General features: G+C 40.7%; 1 protein-coding gene across 5 annotated transcripts in view; it reads right to left on the bottom strand.

The window, feature by feature from the left end:
* Positions 1-25,075, bottom strand: part of trpm7 (transient receptor potential cation channel, subfamily M, member 7) — a 137,883-nt gene that overhangs the window by 28,370 nt on the left and 84,438 nt on the right. For all 5 annotated transcript variants that reach the window (XM_041174948.1, XM_041174949.1, XM_041174951.1 and 2 more), the window contains 8 exons: positions 23,847-23,941; positions 23,656-23,764; positions 22,082-22,167; positions 16,153-16,193; positions 8,354-8,379; positions 3,996-4,049; positions 3,721-3,771; positions 3,562-3,627 (listed from right to left, as the gene is read on the bottom strand). In XM_041174948.1, coding sequence (XP_041030882.1) covers positions 3,562-3,627; positions 3,721-3,771; positions 3,996-4,049; positions 8,354-8,379; positions 16,153-16,193; positions 22,082-22,167; positions 23,656-23,764; positions 23,847-23,941 — 528 coding nt within the window. The remainder of the gene's footprint in view (positions 1-3,561; positions 3,628-3,720; positions 3,772-3,995; positions 4,050-8,353; positions 8,380-16,152; positions 16,194-22,081; positions 22,168-23,655; positions 23,765-23,846; positions 23,942-25,075) is intronic.

Here is a 25,075-nt window from a genome sequence, read left to right as displayed (position 1 = left end):
TTTCACATTTCCCCACATTACGTTCAATTTGTCACCTATTTGCCCACTCACTTAACCTGACTATATTGCTTTGCAGCCTGTCCCTTATATCTTACTTTCCCACCTAGATTCACATTACCAGTAAACTTGGATGACATTACACTCTTCCCTTCCTGCCCCCCAATCTAGGTTATTAATGCAGATTGTAAATAGCTGAGGCTGAAACACTGATTTCAGGGACGCTCTACTCACAACAGCTTGCACTTTATTTGTTCATGGGATGAGGACCAGCATTTGTTGCCCATCCCTAATTGCCCTTGAACTGAATGGCTTGCCTCACCATCACTGATGACAGTTAAGAGTCAACCAGACGGGTTTTTACAGTAATTGGCAATGGTTTCATGATCAACATTACTGAGACTAACTTTTCAATTCCAGATTATTACTTGAATTCAAGTTCCACCAGCTGTCATGATGGGAACCCTTGTCCCCAGAACTTTAGCCTGGGTTTCTGGATTACTAGTCTCATGACATTACCACTATCTCTCCGCTAACCTGAAAATTATCTGTTTATTCCTACTGCTGCCTGTCCATTAAATGATTTTCATATACTGCATTTTAGGCCTTTGTTCTTCATCTATTTTTTTTTAAAAAGGATCTACTGCCATTTTTCTGTATTTGGATGAAGTGGGATGCATAATTCAAACAGATATTACAGACAATATGTGACATGCAATTAAATTCCAGTAGATGGTGCTCTAATCTGAGTTTGCACACCACTGCCTGAAGAGGCCAATGTATGAAAATACTTTCTCACACTGCAGACAATCCCCTCACACTAATTGTGCTTTCACAATATCTGTCTGGAGTTCCTTTGACTTGTACTTAACTAAAATATTGATTTGCATAACATGAAAATATATATTGCCCCGATTCAGAATGCCTCCGCCGGTTCACCTTATGAGCAACACATATCAACCCCCGTGTGCTTTGGTAGCAAAGAGGTAAAGAAGGCACTTCATAAAGAAATATTTCCCATAGAAACACCTCAAATTGAATAATTTGCTCCACAATTTAAATACTTCCTCATCTTGGCCTCACCTGCACATGTTACCAAGAATTTAAAAAACTTACAATTATATACCAAAACAGCTCCAGAGGTAGCGTAGTATAGTTGAAAACAGAATATTGAAAACAGGCAGACACGTGGCAGATGCACTTTAACATAGAGAAATATGAAATGATGGATTTTAATAAGAATGATGAAAACACAGCATAAACTAAATGGTATAATTTTAAAATGAGAGCGCCCCAGTTGAAGTATTGCTTCCAGTTCTAGATGCAGGAAGGGTTTTACGAGAATACCACAAGGGATGTTAGACTTGTTACTTGGACAGACTAAAAAAGTTGTGATTCGAAGGGGAGAGTTAATAGAGATGCTCACATTCATGAAGGGTTTTGATAGAATGAGGAAGGAAAATTGTTTTTACTGTCAGTACAGTCAGAGGCACATTTCATATAACTGGCAAAAGAACCATGGGTGAGATATTTTTGTACTCAAATTTCAGGGGTGGGTCGAAAATCCACAATGTGCCGACTAAGAAATGGCAATGCTACAACTCAGTCAAGGTTGATGTCTTGTATGTTTCCACAGCCTGTGTTGTACTTAGACAACGAATGCAAAACCAATTGTTGTTCTGTTTAAAAAAGCAAAAGGTAACCCCTAGTATTACAATGGATAAAATGTAATTTTTTTGATTAAGGGTGGAGGTTGCCAGGAGGACATTACGTTTTTCTGTTCTGAAACTACACAGACCTGCTGAGTGGGTTGACTGGAATAGTATTTCGGGAAAAAATCTCTTATCAGCATAACTAAAGCGAACAATACTGGAATTAACAGTTGTTAAAAATACATCCCACAGCAATATTCTGGAGATCTGGTGTGCTCCACCTTGAACTGTGAAGTTAGGGGATTCATATTTACCATTCCCCACATAATGACTGAAGTTTATCCACATTACTGGGAATGAAATCAAATAAGGTTAAGGTACTTCACACAGGCAGGAAAAAAAGACAAGACAGCAAATTCCCACTATTGGCTTGTGCATGTTCTAGCCATCGGTTACTGAGCTGCAGTGACACAGATCAGAAAAGAGGTCATCTGTATGTAACCTCTATATATTACAGTGTACACAAAACCTTACAAATAGACATCACATTTCCATCTGATAGGTAAGTGAGCAAAGAAATTGAAAATGGATTGAAAATGAGAATTTAAAGAAAATAGTAGTAAACTAAGAACAGATTGTGGGAAATAGTTAAGGATGAATTTAGAATTGAAATTTCTTTGGGCAGAAGTCTGAGATTGCAGATGTTGATAGAAGAGAGTGTTGGGTAAGGGGGGCATTTTCAGGATGGCAACCTGTAACTAGTGCTGTGCCACAGGGATCAGTGCTGGGGCCACAATTATTTACAGTATATATTAATGATTTAGATGAGGGAAGTGAATGTACTATCGCCAAATTTGCAGATGATACAAAAATAGTTGGGAAGGCAAGTGGTGAGGATGACACAAGGAGTCTACAGAGGGCTATGGACAGGTTCAGTGAGTGGGCAAAAACGTGGCAGATGGAATATAATGTGGGGAAATGTGAGGTTATGCACTTTGGCAGGAAGAAGAGTGGAGCTGAATATTACTTAAATGGAGAAAGACTGCAGAAGGCTGCAGCACAGAGGGATTTGGGAGTCCTTGTGTATGAATCCCAAAAAGCTAACACACAAGTCCAACAGGTAATAGGGAAGGCAAATGGAATGTTGGCCTTTATTTCAAAGGGAATGGAGTATAAAAATAGGGAAGTCTTGCTAAAACTATACAAGGTACTACTTAGACCAAACCTAGAATGCTGTGAACAGTTTTGGTCCCCTTATTTAAGATATACTTGGCATTGGAGGCAGTCCAGAGAAAGCTCACTAGGTTGATCCTGGGTATGGAGGGATTTTAGGGAGAGGCTGGGCCTGTACTCACTGGAGTTTAGAAGAATGAAAGGCGGCCTTCTTGAAACATAAGATTCTTAGGGGGCTTAACAGGGTAGATGCTGAGAGGTTGTTTCCCCTAGTGGGAGAGTCCAGGACCAGAGGGCATAATCTCAGAGTGAGGGGTTGCCCATTTAGGACAGAGATGAAGAGGAATTTCTTCTGAGGGTAGTTAATCTGTGGAATTCTTTACTGCAGAGGGTTGTAGAAGCTGGGTTGTTAAATACATTCAAAGCTAAGATAGATTTTTAATCAGTAAGGGAATCAAGAGTCATGGGGAAACAAGCAGGAAAGTGGAGTTGAGGATTATCCAATCAGCCATGATCTCATTGAACAGCAGAGCAGACTAATGGGCTGAATGGCCTACTTCTACTCCTACGTCTTATGGGCTACCTGGAAGAGATATTTAAGTTTGTACGTACCTAACAGAAGATGTTGAATGTAGAATGTAGAACAATAGAATGTGCTAGCTGGAACAAATGACTAAACATACTGCATTCTGGTCAAAAAAGATCAGTTCTGTCTAGTTTTGATATTAATTCTACTCACCTCTGTTTGGGAGAGGAGTAAACGGAATGCTCTGAGAAAGCCTCATCAAATTATTCTTTTCAACAGCTGTAAAAAGAAAGGTACACATCTCAATTAGTCAATGCATTGAGACATTTATCACGAATTGTGTAGTTTTTATATTTATTTAATAATACTGACCTGAATAGTAATAATTTACATCCAGTACAGGCTTGAAAGGAGATCCAATTACTATGAGGTGGAAGAGGGAAAAAATAAGGTTTAAACATTTCGAAATAAAATTTACCCAATTCTTGCAGAAGAAAGGTATATTTAAGTACTAGGAACTAGATTATAGTCTCTGAAGAAAGCAACTCTTCTAAAACTTTGCTTAGTTGCAAAAGAAAAAGGCCAGCACATTTTAGTTCAATATTTGGCACGAAAAGGAGTTGTGAGAAAATATCAGTATATCTCACCTCCTATTTTCTTGTGCCTTCCATGAGATTGATGAGCATTGTAAAAGTGTTGTGCTGAAACAGATGGAAATTAAAAACATTAAAACATACACATAAATGGAACTGCTGCACTAGAAAATATAAGAGCTCGAAACATTTCAGAATCCCAAGACCACACTAAAACCATGTACCTCATTATTTAATGATATACATTATGTTGAATTGTTTACAGATCATTTGGTGCTTTAGTATAGATATTGTAAACAAGTTAACACTGATATCAAAGTAACCTGCAATTTCCTTGGAGTAATGAGACTGGTGTTAAATATTTGGGGAAGGTGACGGCATAGTGGTATCATGACTAGATTAGTAATCCAGAGACCCAGGGTAATGATCTGGGGACCCGGGTTCGAGTCTCGCCACGGCAGATGGTGGAACTTGAATTCAATGAAAATTTGGCATTAAAAGGCTAATGAAGACCGTGAAACTATTGTCAATTGTTATAAAAACCCATCTGGTTCACTAATGTCCCTTTAGGGAAGGAAATCTGTCATGACTCTAGACCCACAGCAATGTGGTTGATGCTTAAATGCCCTCTGAAATGGCCTAGCAAGCCACTCAGTTATGACAAACTGCTACAAAGTCACAAAAAAAGGAATGAAACCAGATGGACCACCCGGCATCAACCTAGCACCGGAAATGGCAACAACAACGGCAAGCTCGGCCCTGTCGACCCTGCAAAGTCCTCATTACTAACATCTGGGGGCTAGTGCTGAAATTGGGACAGCTGCCTCACAGACGAGTCAAGCAACAGCCTGACATAGTCATCCTCATGGAATCATACCTTACAGATAATGCCCCAGACACCACCATCCCAATCCCTTGCTATGTCCTGTCCCACTGGCGGGACAGACCCAGCAGAGGTGGGGGCACAGCGGTATACAGTTGGGAGGGAGTTGCCCTGGGAATCCTCAACATTGACTCCAGACCCCATGAAGTCTCATGGCATTAGGTCAAACATAGGCAAGGAAACCTCCTGCTGATTACCACGCACTGCCTTCCCACAACTGATGATCAGTGCTCCTCCATGTTGAACATCACTTGGAGGAAGCACTGAGGGTGGCAAGGGCACAGAATGTACTCTGGGTGCGGGACTTCAATATCCATCACCAAGAGTGGGTCCGTAGCACCACTACTGTCCGAGCTTGCTGAGTCCTAAATGCAACTGCGGCAGGTGGTGAGGGAACCAACATATGGGAAGAACATACTTGACTTCAACCTCACCAACCAACCTGCCGCAGATGCATCTGCCTATGATTGTGCTATCAGTCATTGTGGAGACGAAGTCCCACTTTCACACTGAGGATACCCACTACCATGCTAAGTGGGATAGATTGCAAACAGATCTAGCGACTCAAGACTGGGCATCCATGAGGTGCTGTGGGCCATTAGCAGCAGCAATGTACTCGAACACAATCTGTAACCTCATGGTCCAGCGCATCCCCCACTCTACCATTACCATCAAGCCAGGGGATCAACGTTGGTTCAATGAAGAGTGCAGGAGGACATGCCAGGAGCAGCTCTAGGCACACCTAAAAATGAGGTGTCAATCTGGTGAAGCTATAACATAGGGCTACTTGTGTGCCAAACAGCATAAGCAGCAAGTGACAGACGGAGCTAAGCAATCCCACAACCAACAGATCAGATCTAAGCTCTGCAGTCTGCCATATCAAGTCACGAATGGTAGTGGACAATTAAACAACTCACTGGAGGAGGCGGCTCCACAAATATCCCCGTCCTCAATGATGGAAGAGCACAGCACAGCAGTGCAAAAGATAAGGCTGAAGCATTCAAAACAACCTTCAGCCAGAAGTACCAAGTAGATGATCCATCTCAGCCTCCTGCGGAGGACCCCAGCATCACTGATGCCAGTCTTCAGCCAATTTGATTCACTCCACGTCATATCAAGAAACAGCTGAAGGCACTGGATATTGAAAAGGCTATGGGCCCTGACAATATTCCCGCAATAGTACTGAAGACTTGTGCTCCAGAATTTGCCTCGCCCTTAACCAAGCTGTTCTGGTACAGCTACAACACTGGCATCTTGCCCGGCTATGTGGAAAATTGCCCAGGTATGTCTTGTACACAAAAAACAGGACAAATCCAACCCAGCCAATTACCATCCCATCAGTCTACTCTCCATCATGAGTAAAGTGATGGAAGGGGTCATCAACAATGCTAGCAAGCATCATTTGCTTAGCAATAACCTGCTCACTGATGCCCAGTTTGGGTTCCGCCTCATAACAGCCTTGGTTCAAACATGGACAAAAGAAGTGAATTCCCGAGGTGAAGTGAGAGTCACTGCTCTTGACATCAAGGCGGCCATTGACTGAGTGTGGCATCAAGGAGCCCTAACAAAACTGGAGTCAATGGGAATCAGGGGTAAACTCGCTGCTGGTTGGAGTCATACCTAGCACAAATGAAGATGGCTGTGGTTGTTGGAGGTTAGTCATCTCAGCTCCAGGACATCACTGCAGGAGTTCCTCAGGGTAGTGTCCTAGGCCTGACCATCTTCAGCTGCTTCATCAATTACCTTCCTTCCATCATAAAGTCAGAAGTGGAAATGTTTGCTGATGATTGCACAATGTTCAGCACCAATCGCGACTCTCAGAAACTGAAGCAGCCCATGTCCAAATGCAGCAAGACCTGGACAACATCCAGGCTTGGGCTGACAAGTGACAAGTAACATTCATGCCACACAAATGCCAGGCAATGACTATCTCCAACAAGAAAAAAAGAATCCAACCATCGCCCCTTGACGTTCAATGGCATTACCATCATTGAATCCCCCACTATCAACATCAGGGGTGGGGGGGTTGTTCCATTGACCAGGAACTAAACTGGACTAGCCATATAAATACTGTGGCTACAAGAGCAGGTCAGAGGCTAGGAATCGTGCGATGAGTAACTCACCTCCTAAATCCCCAAAGCCTGTCCACCATCTACAAGGCACAAGTCAGAATGTGATGGAATACTGCCCACTTTCCTGGATGAGTGCAGCTCCCACAAAACTGAAGAAGCTGGACACCGTGCAGGACAAAGCAGTCTGCTTGATTGGCACCACATCCACAAACATTCACTCCCTCCACCACCGATGCACAGTAACAGCAGTGTGTACCATCTACAAGATGTACTGCAGGAATTCACCAAGGCTCCTAAGACAGCACCTTCCAAACAAACTACCACTACCATCTAGAAGGACAAGGGCAACAGATAGATGGGAACACTGCTGCCTGGAAGTTCCTCTCCTAGTCATTCACCATCCTGGAAATATATCTCCATTCCTTCACTGTCACTGGGTGAAAATCCTGGAACTTCCTTCCTAACAGCACTGTGGGTGTACCTACACTATATGGACTGTAGCGATTCAAGGCGGCAGCTCACCAACACCTTCTCAAGAGCAACTAGGGATGGGCAATAAATGCTGGCCCAGCCAGCGAAGCCCACATCCTGCTAATGAATTAAAAAAAATATTCTTACACCTGTGGCTATAAGTAAGAGCTCTGATATGGTCTTTCAGCATGAGTGAAGAAATCTCAGTAGATTTGTTGTAAAGTTAACTTCTGTTGGTTGACCTGCTGGCCCTGTATAAATACTTCAGGTGTTGCTCAATATCCAAAACAGATTTTAGACATGCTATGCACATTATGAGGACAGAATGATTATTTTCTCAGACAACCTGGATATACAGAATGATCTGTGTTGATGCTTTGCCTGTATTGGGCAAGTCAGATATGCAGAAAGAGAGCTGCAATATTTGAACAAAGTTAATGAAAGAAAAGGATTAAAGTATTTGTAAAGGACATGTTCCAAAATTCACTCCAAAATGAAAGGAATGCAATTATGCTCTTAAAACAAGGCACATTCACTTTAAAGCAGAAAACAAACAAGGTGCTTAGTTGGAAAAGGCTTATTGGAATTAGGTCTCAGAGGTTTATGCCAGATTCTGAATATTAACAATACACTGTTTCCCTTATATAAATCAACTTGAACTCTCAGCAACAACCAATTTAGTATTCATTAGAATATGGTGCATGAGTACAAAGTAGCTTGGGTATTAAAACAAGGTGTGCCCTACAGGTTGGTGTGTCATATCAAAGCATAAAATTCAAATAGGAGCAAGTCAGAAGCCAAGGCTTCTGTAACAAATATTAGAATTGATAATTACAACAGAAAGAGTGAGAGAGTTTTCTTTTTAAAAAAAACGCTCCATCTAGATGTTTGAGCATGAGATTAAGATAACCTACATTCTTAAAATGCAACATTTCTTGGAAAACAAGTGACATAACTTGCAGTTCCAGTTTAGTTTTAAGACTTACCATTTAAGGCATCTTCACCAGCCGCCCTGAAACAGAGAAATAAACAGCTTGTATCTAGCCAAAAACATTTAAACCAATTTAAATTTAATTGATTCTATAAACAAGTTATCTTCTACAAGTAGTTTTGCTGAAAATCTAAATTTGTGACACACCCATGCTACAGTTTTAATAATTTCTAGAGTATGATGCTAAACATTAATTTGAATGACATCATTAGCTACTTTTCACTATAGTAAGCTTATGCACTGAACAGATTAGTCCTTGTGTGCTGTAACAACTGACATTCTACTTTACCCAAAGAGCAGATCCTATCCTATTGAAATAATGTTTTGTTATTGCAGCAACTAAACAATGATGCAGAGCGCTACTTCTGTCTGAATTAGCCTTTTGAACAGATGCTCCATCAACGAAATCATAGCCTTGATCCGAGAATTTTTAAAATTTCAGTTCTCCAAGCACAGAGAGAAAGCATAACATAGAAACCAGGAGCAGGAGTAGGCCATTTGGCCCTTCGAGCCTGCTCCACCATTCATTATGATCATGGCTGATCACCCAACTCAATAGACTGTTCCCACTTTCTCCCCATATCCTTTGATCCCTTTCGCCCTAAGAGCTATAACCAACTCCTTGAAAACATACAATGTTTTGGCCTCAACTACTCTGCAGTAGCGAATTCCATAGGCTCACCATTCTCTGGGTGAAGAAATTTCTCATTTCAGTCTTAAATGGTCTACCCTGTATCCTCAGACTGTGATTTACGAAAGGAAAATCATGCTTGACAAATCTACTGGAATCTTTCAAGGATGTAACTAGCAGAGTTGATGAGGGGGAGCCAGTGGATGTGGTTTATTTGGACTTTCAGAAGGCTTTCGGCAAAGTCCCACATTAGAGATTAGCGCGTAAAATTAAAACGCGTGGGATTGGGGGTAGTGTATTGAGATGGATAGAAAACTGGTTGGCAGACAGGAAACAGAGTAGGAATAAACGGGTCTTTTTCCAAATGGCAGGCAGTGACTAGTGGGGTACCGCAGGGATTGGTGCTGGGACTCCAGTTATTCACAATATTAATGATTTAGATGGGGAATTAAGTGTAATATCTCAAAATTTGCATATGAGACAAAGCTGGATGGGAGGGTGAGCTGTGAGGAGGATGCAGAGATGCTTCAGTGTGATTTGGACAAGCTGAGTGAGTGGGAAAATGCATGGCAGATGCAGTATAATGTGGATAAATGTGAGGTTATCCATTTTGGTAGCAAAAACAGGAAGGCAAATTATCTGAGCGGCTATAAATTGAGAGGGGAATGTGCAACAAGGGTGTCCTTGTACACCGGTCACTGGTACTTTAAGGAAACAGTATGATGCAATGCTTGAATGCAGCCACTTACCTACAAACATACCAATTAAGAGTAGGCCACTATCTGCCCCTCATGCCTGCTCTGCCATTCAATAAGTTCGTGGCTGATCTGATTGTAACCTCAACACTGCTGCTACCTCCAATACCCTTTCAATCCCTTACTAATCAACAATCTATTAACCTCTGCCTTACAAACATTCAAAGACTCTGCTTCCACCACCTGAGGAAGAAAGTTCCAAAGATTCACGGCCCTCAGAAAAACTCTCCTCTGTGTTTTAAATGAACAACCCCTTATTTTTAAGCAGTGATCCCTAGTTCTAGATTCTCCCACAGGAGGAAACATCCTTTCCACATCCACCCTGTTAAGACCCCTCATATGTTTCAATCAAGTCACCCCTTACTCTTCTAAACTCCAGCGGATATAAGCCGAGCTTGTCTGACCTTTCCTTGTAAGACAAACCGCCCAATTATTTAGCCATCTGTGACTAGGGTATTTAACTAAATCATGTTAATAAGGGCCATGCTATTCAACACTGGCAAGCAAGGGACATTGAGTTGAGGGAAAAGCAGTTTGCCTACTTCAGATTTACAGTGTTTTTAATTATGTTATACATTCTCTCTGATTGTGCTTGGAGAACTGAAATTAAAAAAACTTCTCTGAACTGCTTCCAATGCATTTACATCCTTCCTTAAATAAGGAGGCTAATATTGTATACAGTACTTCAGATGTGGTCTCACCAGTGCACTGTATAACCCCCTACCTTTGTATTCAATCCTCCTTGCAATAAACGATAATATTCAATCAGCTTTCCTACTTACTTGCTATACCTGCATATTACCCTTTTCTATTCACACACTAAGACATCCAGATCCCTCTTCAGCTCAGAGCATTGCAATCTCTCCCCATTTAGGTAATATGGTTCTTCTTGCCAAAATGGACAATTTCACATTTTCCCACATTATGCTCCATTGTCAGATCTTTGCCTGCTCACTTAACCTATCTATATCCCTTTGTAGCCTCCTTATGTCCTCTTCACAACTGACTTCCTAATTTAGCAGCCATATCTTTGGTCGCATCATCCAAGTCATTTATATAAATTGTAAAAAGCTGAGGCCTCAGCACTGATCCCTGTGGCACACCACTCGTTACATCCTGCCAACCAGAAAATGACCCATAAATGCCTGTTTCCTGTTAGCTAGCCAATCTTCTATCCATGCCAATATGTTAACCCCTACACCATGAGCTTCTACTTTCTGCAATCATCCTTTATCAAATGCCTTCTGGAATTCTCAGTACAGTACTTCCACTGGTTCCCCTTTAGCCACTGCAGAGTTTACTTGTTCAAAGAACTCTAATAAATTGGGTAAACATGGTTCCTCCTTCACAAAACCATGTTCACTGTGCCTGATTACCAAGAATTTTTCTAAGTGCCCTCCCATAATGTCGTTATAAGTGGCTTCTAACATTTTCCCTATGACAGATGTTAAGCTAACTGGTTTGTAGCTTCCCATTTTCCGATTGCCTCCCTTTCTGAATAAAGGAGCTACGCTTGCTATTTTCCAATTAAATGGAACCCTTCCTGAATCTAGGGAATTTTGGGCAATTAAATCCATAGCATCAACTATCTCACTAGCCACTTCTTTTAAGACCCTGGGATGAAGTCCATCAGGACCCAGGGGCTTGTCAATCTGCAGCTCCAACAATACGGTTAATACCACTACCCTGGTGATTGTAATTTTCTCAAGTTCCTACCTCTCTTCCATTTCCTGATTTACAGCTATTTGAGATGTTGCATGTATCCTCTATAGTGAAGACCGATGCAAAATTAACATCTAGGTGCTTATGCCAAAATTAGGACAGATGTCTCACTGACTAGTCAAATAATGGGCTAACATAGTCATCCTCACTGAATCATACCTTACAGATAATGTCCCAGACATCACCACCATCCCTGGGTATGCCCTGTCCCACAAGCAGGACAGCCCATCAGAGATGGCAGCATAGTGGTATACAGTCAGGATGGAGTTGTCTTGGGAGCCCTCAACATGGACTCTGGAACCCATGAAGCATCCCAATGCTGGCAGTCCAGCACTTCAATGCAGAAGATAAAACTGAAGCATTTGCAACAATCTTCAGCCATAAGTGCTGAGCAGGTGATCCATGTTGGCTTCCTCTGGAGGCCCTCAGCATCACAGATTCCAGGCTTCAGCCAATTCAATTCACTCCACGTGATAACTAAAGAAAGTTACAGACTTAACAAAAAAGCATATAATTGTGCAAAGATGGGAGGCAGGTCAGAAGGTTGGATAGAATATAAAAATCAGCAAAGAATGACTAGATGTTTAATAAGGAGGGAAAAATTAGAGTACGAGACAAAGCTAGCTATAACTATACAGATATGAGTTTCCATTGATAATTAGTAAAAATAAAGTTAACCAAGTGAGCATTGGTGTTGTAGAAGCGAAGTCTGGGGAATTAATAGTGGAAAATAAGGAGATGCAGATTAAATGAACAGGTATTTTCCATCGATCTTCACTATAGGGGATAAAAATAACATCCCAGAAATAGCTGCAAATCTGGAACTGTAAGGGAGGGAGGAACTCAAGAAAATGACAATCACCAGGGAAGTGGTACTTAGCAAATGGTTGGAACTGCGGGTTGACAAGTTCCCATGTCCTGATGGGTTTCATCCTGGGGGCCTAAAAGTAGTGGCCAGTGAGATATTTGATGCATTGGTTTTAATTTCCTAAAATTCCCTAGATTTGGGGAACGTTCCATTAGATTGGAAATAGCTAAAGTAACTCCTTTATTCAAAAAGGGAAGGAGACAGAAAGCAGGAAACTACAGGCCAGTTAGCTTAACATCTGTCATAGGGAAAATGTTAGAAGCTATTATTAAAAACTTATTTTCCTACCTATCTTTGTGTCAGCAAATTTAGCAAGCATACCAGTGATCCCTTCATCCAAGTCATTTAAATAAATTGTAAAAAGTTAAGGCCCCAGCATCTGATCCCTTTTTTTTATTACGAGGGGAATTGAATACAACAGGGCACTTAGAAAAATTCAAGGTGACCAGGCAGAGTCAACATGGCTTTGTGAAAGGGAGATTATGTTTAATCAATTTATTGGAATTCTTTGAAGTAGTAACAGGTGCTGTGGATAAAGGGGAACCAGTGGATGTACTATGCTTAGGTTTTCAGAAGGCATTTGAAAAGATGCCTCGTCAAAAGGTTACTGTGGAAAATAAAAGCTCATAGTGTAGGGGGTAACATACTGGCATCAAGAGAAGATTGGCTAACAGGAAACAGAATAGGCATAAATGGCTCATTTTCAGGTTGACAGGATGTGACAAGTGGTGTGCCACAGGGATCAGATGCTGGGGCCTTAACTTTTTACAATTTATTTAAATGACTTGGATGAAGGGATCACTGGTATGCTTGCTAAATTTGCTGACACAAAGATAGGTAGGAAAATAAGTTGTGAAGAGGACATAAGGAGGCTACAAAGTGACATAGATAGGTTAAGTGAGTGGACAAAGATCTGGCAAATAGATTATCATGTAGGAAAATGTGAGGCTGTCCATTTTGGCAAGAGGAATAAAAAAGACATAATCTAAACAGAAATTACAGAGATGATGCAGAGGGATCTGGGCGTCCTACTGCATGAAACACAAAGGTTACTATGCAGGCGCAGCCAATGATTAGCAAAGCTAACAATGTTTTTTTTTATTACGAGGGGAATTGAATACAAGAGCGGGGAGGTTATGCTTCAGTTATACAGGGCACTGGTGAGACAACATCTGCAGTACTGCGTACAGTATTGGTCTCCTTATTTAACCAAAGATGTAAATGCATTAGCAGTTCAGAGAAGGTTTACTAGGCTAATACCAGGAATGGGTGGGTTGTCTTATGAGGAATGGCTGGACAGGCTAGGCTTATATCTGCTGGAGTTTAGAAGAGTAAGAGTCAACTTGATTGAAGCTAGAGCTCGGGGGTCAGTGTTTCAAAATAAGGGGTCACCCATTTTGGACAGAGATGAGGAAATACTTAGTCGCGCTGAGAGCTGAGACGCTTTGGAATTCTCTTCCTCAAAAGGTGTTTAAGGCAGAGTCCTTGAATATCTTAAAGGCAGAGGTAGATAGCTTCTTGATAAGTGAGTGAAAGGTTATCCAGGGTAGGCAGGAATCTGAAGTTAAAATTAGATCAGCCATGATCTTATTGAATGGTGCAGCAGGCTCGAGGGGCCAATTGGCCTACTCCTGTGCCTAATTTGTATGTTTGCACATGCTATCAAGAAACGGCTGAAAGCACTGGATAATGCAAAGGTCATGAGCACTTATCATATTCCGACAATACTACTGAAGACTTGTGCTCCAGAACTTGCCGCGCCCCTAGCCAAGCTGCTCTAGTACAGCTACAACAGTGAAATCTGCCCGGCAACAATGGAAATTTGCCCAGGTATCTCCTGTACTCAAAAATCAAGATAAATACAACCCAGCCGATTACAGCCCCATCAGACTACTCTTGATCATTATTAAAGTGATGAAAAGGGTCATCAACAATGTTATCAAGCAGCACTTGCTTAGCAATAAATTGCTTACTGACGCTCAGTTTGGGTTCCGCCAGGGTCACAGTTTTTGACCTCATTACAGTCTTCGTTCCAACATAGACAAAGGGCTGAACTCCAGAGGTGGTGTGTGAGTGTGAGTGTGACTGCCCTTGACACAAAGGCAGCATTTGACTAAGTGTGGCACTGAGGAGCCCTAGCAAAACTGGGAGTCAAATGGAAACTGGGGGAAAACTCTCCGCTGATTCAAGTCATAGATTCAAGTCATACCAAGCGCAAAAGGAAAATGGTCGTAGCTGTTGGAGGTCAATCATCTCAGTTCCAGGACATAACAGCAGGAGTTCCTCAGGGTAGTGCCCTGGGCCCAACCATCTTCAGCTGCTTCAACGACCTTCCTTCCATCTTAAGGTCAGAAGTGGGGATGTTCGCTGATGATTGCACAATGTTCAGCATCATTCGCGACTCCTCAGATACTGAAGCAGTCCGTGTCCAAATGCAGCAAGACCTGGACAATATCCATGCTTGGGGGCTGACAAGTGACGAGTAAAATTCATGCCAGATAGTGCCAGGCAATGACCATCTCCAACAAGAGAAAATCAAACACCACCCTTGACTTTCAGTGACATTACCATTGCTGAATCCACCACTATCAACATCCTGGGGGTTATCATTGACTAGAAACTGAACTGGTCTAGCCATATAAGTACTGTGGCTACAAGAGGTCAGAGGCTAGGAATCCTGCAGGGACTAACTCACTTCCTGACTCCCCAAAGCCTATCCCCCATCTACAAGGCACCAGTCAGGATTGTGATGAAATATTCCCCACCTGCCTGGATGAGCACAGTTCCAACAACACTCAAGAAGTTTGACACCATCCAGGACAAAGCAGCCCGCTTGACTGGCACCCCTTCCACAACCGACGCACAGTGGCAGCAGTGTGTACCAAGATGCACTACAGGAACTCACCAATTCTCTTTAGAAAGCACCTCCTAAACCCATGACCACTACCATCTAGAGGGAGAAGGGTAACAGATACATGGGAACACCACCACCTGGAAGTTAGCCTCCAAGTCACTCACCATCCTGACTTGGAAATATATTACTGTTCCTTCACTGTCGCTTGGTCAAAATCCAGGAACTCCCTCCCTAACAGCACTGTGGGAGTACCTACACCACACGGACTTCAGCGGTTCAAGAAGGCAGCTCACCACCACCTTCTCAAGGGCAACTAGAGAGGGGTAATAAATGCTGGCCCAGCCAGCAACATCCAGATTCCATGAATGAACAAAAATAAAACCTGTTCAATTCTTCCGCCATCTCCTTATTTTCCTTTATTAATTCCCCAGACTCACTTCCTATAGGAACGCTCACTTTAAGTTTTTTTAAAAAAAATCTATAGAAACTGTTACTATGTCTTCATATTTCTAGTTAGCTTTCCCTTTTGCTCTTACACTTCTCCCTCGTTATTAATCTTTTAGTCATTCTTTGCTGCTTTTTATATTCTGTCCAATCTTCTGACCTGCCACCCATCTTTGTGCAATTACATGGTTTTCCTTTATGTTTTATGCTACCTTTAACTTTTTTGGTTAACCACAGATGTTGGGTCCTCCCTTGGAATTTCTCTCTCTTTGGAATGTATCTATTCTGTGTATTCTGAAATATCTCCTTAAATGTTTGCCATTGCATCCCTATTGACCTATCCCTTAACCTAATTTGCCAGTTTCACTTTAGCTAGGTCTGCTTTCATGCCTTCATAATTGCCCTTAAGTTTAAAAAAAGTCTTAGACGTACTCTTCTATCTCTCAAACTGGGTGTAAAATTCAATGATCACTGCTACCTAGCAGTATTTCTACAAATCATTGTTATTCCATCCACTTACATTTGACAACTGGTTGTAATATGCTTGTCTTCAAGACGGTCCTAAAAAAGAGAAAAAGCATGTTCATAATATATATGAATACATTGGTATGTATACAGCACAATGGCTTCAGAACTTCATTCTTGTGATGACTCACCCAGTGTTAGGTAAAAATTATGTTTGTAATGCAAAGTTCAAATTACAAAATCCAAAATCTGAATCTCAAAAAATTTCTTCAAACCCAGTATGTTTAACATTAGTTAATATGAACCAATCACATACCTCTTCCTTTTAATCTTTTCCTGCCTCTACTTGCTTAAAAGCTATTTCAGAGCAACCTTTCATCAGAACTGAAAATGAGCGCTTTCTCTCTCTACCAGTGTTGCTTGGCCTGCTGACTGTATTCAGCATTTCGTTTTTAGTCCCTTTAAGGACTTGCTATTGAAACTTAACTAGCATTACAAGAATGCAGTGTTTAATGGGCATTTGCTTCCTTGCATCAAAGTATAATTTTTGTAAGGCATTGTTACTCAATTATGAATTTCAGAGTACTGAATATATTATGTTTCAATTGTTCTTCCCAATTTTCTTGAGCATATCATGCTCACTTATATATAGTTGAACTCTTTTAAAGGAGTCATATATTCAAAATTGTCACACCATAGGGAAGAAAAGGAATTTTTACAGCAGCTCATGTCTTCAGAACGTCATAAATGTTCCACAACCAAACCTTGTTTTGGAATTACACCTCTATTTTAGAAAAGGTGACAGCAAAGAAAGTTGAAATGAAGCAAAATACATGTCTAAAAATCTTCATGCACTCCCCAATGATAGAGGAAGTTAGGAATCCATATATGAAAACTGAAACATATTCAAATAACCTAAGTTCTGTACTACCAAATGACTGAGTATTGCTGAAAAAAGAGACATGCTGCCTAAGGTTTTCATCTTGCACTCATTAGGACAGATCGCAAGATTGCTGACAGTAAAGGGAACAACAATTTGGTGATTGGTTGGCAAGTGGATTCTGATTGGTAGAGGTGTTGCCATGGAGAATGCAGCAGAGAACAGTTAACTACCAAGCTTTCATTCAAATTCAGGATGACTCATTGGTCCAGACATCATCTTGGGAAAGGAACCAGGGAATGGTTGTCCTGTAAGCAGAGTTAAAAAATGTACAATGCGTGCCTACAAAGGACAGGGCCCTGTGTGTGTGAATATATCTGGCATCTAGCATGCATATGTGAGCCATGCTGCAAGCTCAATTGATAACTTTCAGCTGGCTTTCAGTGTAATTCTTAGCACAATCATGATTGTTTAGCCAGTGTTGTCCAATCACTGAATCACATCTAATGTTTGACACTGTGCTTTGAGTTTTGCAAACACATGGTTTAGCACGGTCAGTGCTTTGCCTGTTGCCAACAGCCAAAGTTATGTGCTCTTTGCTACGATGCGCCAGCTGTTGGGATGTATGGCCTGCATATCTGGCATCACATTCAATTCCCACATTACTCATTTGAAAATAGGCAGAATACTTTTTTGGCTTGATGGCAGTATTGTTAGTGGCAAATACCACTTGTGTTGCTACTACATAGTAACAGCGTGAAACGGCTAGCTTCACCTGTTGCTTAAATATTTGAGACACCTTACCCTCCAGGGTAACGAGAGGCAGACGTTTCAGGACCGAAACTGGCAGCCTTCGGCCCATACATGAGCTTACTTGATAAACAGTGAGCAATGTTCTGATCAGGGTAACCATTATCCTGCAGGACGGCTTTGATGCACCCTATTCCTGCATCAAGCTTGCATGGTGAGCAAATATTTTGGGCCCTATTTACAGGGATGTCAGTAAGGCCAATCTTATTGTGTGGGAAACTGTAGGAATCCCAATGTGTACACTGGCCAATGAAGGTAGGCTTTTGGTAGACAGTAGTACAGACTCCAATGGCAGATTTCTCAAGCACATTAAGAAAGGGAGCTCATTTGACTGCTCCTTCAAAGGTGAATTTGAGCGAAGGACGGAGTCCATTAAGCACTGACCATACCCAAACAGCCCATGCTTGCAAAACTCAAAACAATGTCCAGCATTAGATGTGATTCTGTGATTGGACAACGCTTGCTAAACAATCCTGATTGTGCTAAGAATTACACTGAAAACCAGTTTAGGATCATCAGTTGGGCTCACAGTGTGGCTCACTTCTGCGTATATTCACACGCAGGGCCCTGACCTTTGCATGCACTGCGCCCTTTACAACTAAAATGCTTGGGGACAGCCATTCCTTCATTCATTCCCCATGGCAATGCCTGGGCCAATAAGAGTCGACCTGCCCAGTTTGAATTCAAACAAAAGCTTGGCAGTTAACTGTTCCCTGTTGCATTCTCCATGACAACACCTCTACCAGAGTCTGCTTGCCAACTAATCAGCATGTAGTATAAATTGTTGTTCCCTGTACTGTTAGTAATCTTGCGGTCAGTCCTGATGGCTGCAAGACGGAAGGCTTAGACAGCATGTCTCTTTTTTTAAAGCAATACAGAAACATTATAGTGCAGAAAAATAACTGGCTACCTTAATCTTCAAATCATCACAGGGATGAATTATATCAAGGTAGTACATAAAAATTATGAGAGAATTCAGACTTAAATTGAAGTCTAGAAGCATTGCCCAAGCCTAAGACAATGTTGCCTCAAAATGCAGATATATTTTTCTTAAAAAGTAGCCACTTAGCAAAGAATCAAGAAACAATTTGCTGATTAGCCCAAAGTGGCTACTGTAAAAGTAGCATTTTTCTTTCTTATGCAACTGTTAAGTTTAATTGCAGTTAACTATTGCTGAGAAGAGTATCTAGTAATGGTTTTGTTTTCAAATGAAAGAAATAGCTGCTCAACAATCAATATCTTTGCCAAAAATTACAAACTCTACAGCTAACATAAATGCATGGTGCCTCCAGAGAGGAAGTACGAGGCTATAAAAGTTCTAAAAGCTATAAAAATGATCAACTTCACCAAAGCATGTTCTGAGGACTATCCTATCTGAATGACAAATGTAGGTAGACCAATCGATACTGGATAAAGTTCATTTATTCTGCAGAGCAGGAAGTGCGAAAGCTTCTAATGATAGGGATCAAAAAATGTGACAAAAATCAGACAAAACTATAAATTGAGATAGAATTCAGAGATAAAGAAGTAAAAGCTTCTTTTTGTAAATCTAAATATCATTTCTCGTTCAAAATTTCTTGCTAAATGGGTTGTGCAATGAGTCGCACAGAGCTTTGGACCTCTTGAGGCTAACCTGGGGGTCACCACTGACCAGGAACTGAGCTGGGCTAGCCAGTTGGGGACATTTTAAAATGGCATTAACAAACAAGTTAGTTGTATTAAACCATGGGCAATTAGGGATGGCAATAAAATACATGTCTTGCCAGTGAGGTGCACATGCTGTGAATGAATTAAATAAGCACAACATGATTTTTATATCCCTGTGAAAAACTGGCACGCTCAAGACTTTTAAATACCGTGGCTGAAAGGCTGACAAATCACATCTTTCAACTGGAACAGGGTGAGTGAGTAGGGACTTCCGACTAGGGACTTTACAGCCTTCCGGACTGAATATTGAATTCAACAACTTTAGGTCGTGAGCTCCCTCCCCCATCCCCACCCCCTTTCTGTTTCCCCCTTCCTTTTTTTTCCAATAAATTATAAAGATTTTCCTTTTCCCACCTATTTCCATTATAAAAAAAAACCCCACTAGAGCTATACCTTGAGTGCCCTACCATCCATTCTTAATTAGCACATTCGTTTAGATAATATCACCAACTTTAACACCTATGTGTTCTATTGTACTATTGTCGTTGACATCTTTTGATGATCTGCTTCTAACACTGCTTGTTTGTCCCTACAACCACACCCCACCCCCCCTCCACCTCTCTCTCTCTCTATCTCTCCGCCCCCCACACACACACCTTAAATCAGCTTATATTTCAACTCTTTCTTGGACTCGAACTCAAGTTCTGTCGAAGGGTCATGAGGACTCGAAACGTCAACTCTTTTCTTCTCCGCCGATGCTGCCAGACCTGCTGAGTTTTTCCAGGTAATTCTGTTTTTGTTTTGAGTGAGTAGGGGATGGCCCTAACACTCTACTAGCGTTCCTTTAATCTGGAGCATAATTAATGTTTTGGTTCATTCTTAGGTTGGCTTTTGTCATCCATATCATTCACAAGAACCAAGACACGTGCTATTCTTGAACTTTGCATATGAATTGGACTCAAGTGGGAATAACCATTTACATCAAATTCCATGGTTTCAGTCACCCACAATAAGCAGTTTATGAATTTGCATTTTAATGCAACATGGGACACCATAGATACTGGGCATCTACATCCAGAAGAAATGCTCAAGTTGGAATTGTTTCCAACTATTATTCAGGCATTAGTTCAAGAGACTGGCCACAAGGCTCTTATTTCTAGAATGTACCTGTAGCAGGACTTACAAGTCTCAATTCAACCAACAGCATCTACATTAATGACAGGTTGACCAAGAGAGTTTCAATCAAAACTGTTCAGGAACTGGGAAAATCTTAGGCTGTGGTGTGAGAAACAGCCCTTGAAACGGTGCAAAAATGTTGAGAAAAGCTTAAAGTCTACTGGCATCAGCTGGAGTCTTTGGGTTTTTGAACTAGACATTCTCTCAAATTCAGCATTGCCAGTCGTTCCCATAAGCAAACCTTGTTTGTCCTTTGATTCAGAATACAATTTTTACACAAAACCTGGTGTCTAAGTGTCACAAGGAAGTTATATCAACAGTATGAAATGCTCGAGAATGTGTATAATTACCCAACTGTTGCTCAGTAATTAACACATCAAACTAATCTGCCTAATTGCAGGCTATTAGCTTATTGTTGGAGGTAAAAATGCTGAATTTAACTTTACAGAAATATGATAAGAAATTCAGCTCTAGCAACAGAAGCAAAATCTAATTCACAGCCATGGACAATTCAAAATAACCAGAAAGCAACACTGACTCTTTCTTATGGGCAACACCTCACTACTGGCAAAAGTAGGGGTGCAACTCCAGACTAACACCTAGAGGAGAATCTAAACATTCAAAGTATTATGTTGTGTTTCATAAGAACTAAAATAAGACAATATAACCACCATACTACAAGGTTCAAGAAATAAATTCTTTCATTTTGATCATTTTTCTTTAAAATCCAAAACTAGGAGTCATAAATAAGATAGTCACTACTAAAATCCAATAAAGAATTCAGTAGAAACTTCTTCATCCAAACTGTGGCAAGAATGTGAAACTTGCTGCCACTAGTAGTTGAGGCAAATAGGGAAGCTCGATGAGTACGAGGGGAAACTAGGAGGACATACAGATAGGGCGAGATGAATTAGGTTCATGTGGAGCGTAAAGGCTGAAACTGGTTGGGCCAAATGGTTTGTTTCCCTGTAGACTATGCAGGGATATCAACATTCTATATTTCCTTTAAAATGAATGTTCAAAACATTTACTATTAGTTAAAAAAACAAATTGTTAATGGGCATGGTTATGGGTAGCAGGGTGGTTATGTTATTGCACTAGTGATCCAGGGGCCTGGACTAATGATCAATGATAGGCGTTCAAATCCTACAACGGCAGTTGGGGAATGTAAATTCAGCGAATTAAATAAATCTAGAATATTCCAATCTAGCCAATGTGATTCCCAGACCCATAGCAATGTGCTTGACTCTTAACTATCCTTCAAAGCAAGGTACTCAGATGTATCAAAAAAAATGAATATGAAAAGCTGTAATTCAGATGAACTGCAGCAGTTCAAGTAGGCAGCTCACCCCCAACTCAAGGGCAATTAGGGATGAACAATAAATGCTGGCCTAGCCAGCAACTCCCAAATTCTATGAATGAAAAACAGTCACAATAACAACATTATTTGATAACAGAAAATCAGACTGACCAGCAGGGAAGCCTTTGAATCCTCCCGGTGGAATGTTATGTCTTCAGCTGAGGCCCTGATCCAGTCTTTAACACCTCTACCTTGTACTGAAGTAAACAGAAAAAGATTAAAGTTAACACTAAAAGACTGCTCTTTTTGCAAAGGGCTTCAATACAGTCATGAGGATATCCTGATCTTTAAAAGCTGGAGAAAGGAATGGGAAGACCCTAATGTACAAATATGTTGGCATATCTCCAAGCACTTCACACGCTAATAAGCTTCCTAATGTCAAAGCATTTCAGTGACCTTTCTCAACAAATCAAATAGAATTTGCGAGATGCTGGATAAGGTAAACACTGAACATCCTGCAGACGACAGTAATGGGTGTAGATATGCTAACCAAATATTTTAGCACGTGTACTCAGCCATTTAGACATTTATCCATAGTAAAAGCTCCTAGATTCAAAGCTACTTGTATGCAAATCAACCTTTAACTAATTTTCATAAAGGAGACAATTTTTTCTGGCCCTGCTCATTACAACACTACCTACCTGCTACAGTACATTGTTATTTAATAATTTTCAATTTCAAGTTTAATGCACAAAATGGAATATTTCAGGCAAAATGGAATATTTCAGGCAAAGTGGAAGAATATGTTTAATTTGAAGTACTCTTTCTGCTCCAAAAAGAACGCTCATCTCATTCTGAGCTTTGCTGCTGGAGAGAAATGCCCTTCTGGAGTCTACCACATCATATGTGGAATATTGCATATTCAACGGATCCACCTCCTATCAGCTAGCACAGAACGAGTTCTACGATCAGGTCAGCACTCAGGAACAAGAAAGTGCACCAACCAATGCTCAGTCTCTCAGCAGCAGAGAGTGTGACTGTTCTACAGGGAATGTATGATCATTTCTGATCAGGTTAGGGTTTGGATTTCTTTTTTGAAGGTAACAATTTTTTTTTAATTTAGGGGTGGAAGTTCAAGTAAGTTGCTGCCTTGAAGAATATGCTCAGTTTGCAGCACTGAAATATTAATGAAACAGATTGGTTCAATTCAAATCTTGTGGGGAATGGGAAGATGGGTCACTTTAGGAGACTGGCAATTTGGCCCAACATACTCAAACATCATTAAGCAGACTGTATTTGTGTGTTCTTCTGCTTTAAACCCACATATCATTTCCTATCAGGGAGGCTGGATAAAGGCCTGTTTTTGGAGTGCTACCAATGCATTCTACAACAACGATATTACAAACGTAATATGGGTTAACTTGGCCTTCAATTTTACCATTGCAAATGGTAGGTGGAGATCAAGGACTGATCATTTAGGAAAATTTGTGTTCTATCGCTCTCATCTAACACCAATTTCCACTGCTACTGTTAAACAATCTAGTTTGGATCATAATTATTTAGCTTTTGGTAGTAAAAACTCTAGGTCTGAGAAAGTTGATCCCAATCAACCATACTTCATAATATTTCCGTCTGTTAAAGATTCAGTGTTAAGAGTGCTTCCAACTGCTTGCTGGAAATGTCCATTACAGGGCACCCCGAAGCAGAAATGTACGTTAGTCCATCCTGGAGAGATGAAAACTTACAAGAAACTGCATGGACAGATGCCCCAGAAGTCAAATGATCGCCATGAAGTTCAGCAAATCCAGCGTAAGAATTCACAGCCCTCAAATGATGGTCACCATGATGAACTCCCTAATGAAGACATGATGTATTAATATACATTTCAAAGAGACATAATGAAAAAGGGGAAGAAAAAGCATCTTTCAAAATGTACCAAATCATGAACGACTCCAATAGCTGATTTCTGCTCTTTTAACTTCATTGCTTCACTTGTCCCCGATTTTGGGAGGTCCAAGTTGTCTTTGTGACCTAATGTAGACAAAATTTTAGATTAACAAAAATTTTATGGACGCTAACAAACTGACAATACAAAATGTTAGTAAAGTACATGCAATTTTGAAACGTTTCTGATCTGACCTCACATACCATATCCCCAATTACAGGCACAAATAGACCACAATTATAATTGGAGCCGTAAACTTCATTTCACAAATGGCACAAAATATTTTTGATAAAGAAATGTATTTTACACCAGTTGGTTTACATATATAAAGTTCTAAATATGTACATTCCAATCAATAAATCCTTGTTATTTAAACAAGCATTTTGAGTTCCCATACACAAACAAAACTGAGTTAAATAGAACTTGGCTGCAACTTCCACTGATTGGCAAAGCTCAACTTTCTTGACACCTTTTAGATGTCAAAGCTAAGCCAGGAAAATTTCTCTTTTAAAAAAGCCACTATAAATCAACCAAGGGTATCTCTTTGTTTTCCCTTCACTGAATTTGGTAAAAAAAAACATAGCTGACTATTGAAGATGTGAATTTGGATGTTATTTAACTTCAGCACAAAACAAGTTTCAAATTTAATTTAGTTAAAAGGTTTTCAGAGCTTCATCAAAGCTTCTACCCACTAGGTTCAACTTCAGCGTTTAGATCAATCTATCATGATTTTAGAAAATCTAGTCGGACAATGACCAAAGTATAGGAATGCTCAAAATTGCTGAAAACCAAGCACAGGTCTGAGGTAAAATCTGAGACATTTGAGTAGATATTGTATAATGTTACCAAGCTGGAGAAACAGAAAACAGCTGTGGTGCCTTGTGGCAACCACAATAAAGGAGAAAGAGAAGGGCAAATTAAACCAAGGAGAGGCCCAAGCAATGCACCAACAGTGAAGTCACCTGCAACCAGCAGAAGTCCCGCAAAGTTACAGTGGTACAGGAGCTCAAACCTCTCAATTGGGTTTTGTTCCACAGGTCATTCAGCAGTCCTGCACAGTTCCCAATATTAATATGTTGACCTCGCAATTCGATAGCCTGAATGAAGTAATCGTCCAAATCTCTCTGCCCTTTTCTGTATTGTTCATGGGTTTCTTTATTTGATATGGTGGCTGAAGCAAAGTCTCCTGTGCGCAGAGGTCCTCTCTTTTCAAACTGGTT

Source organism: Carcharodon carcharias, chromosome 26 (assembly GCF_017639515.1).
Source record: "Carcharodon carcharias isolate sCarCar2 chromosome 26, sCarCar2.pri, whole genome shotgun sequence".
NCBI classification, from domain to species: domain Eukaryota; kingdom Metazoa; phylum Chordata; class Chondrichthyes; order Lamniformes; family Lamnidae; genus Carcharodon; species Carcharodon carcharias.
Note: the sequence above shows the minus strand (reverse complement) of the source record. Positions and strands in the feature narration are given on the sequence as shown.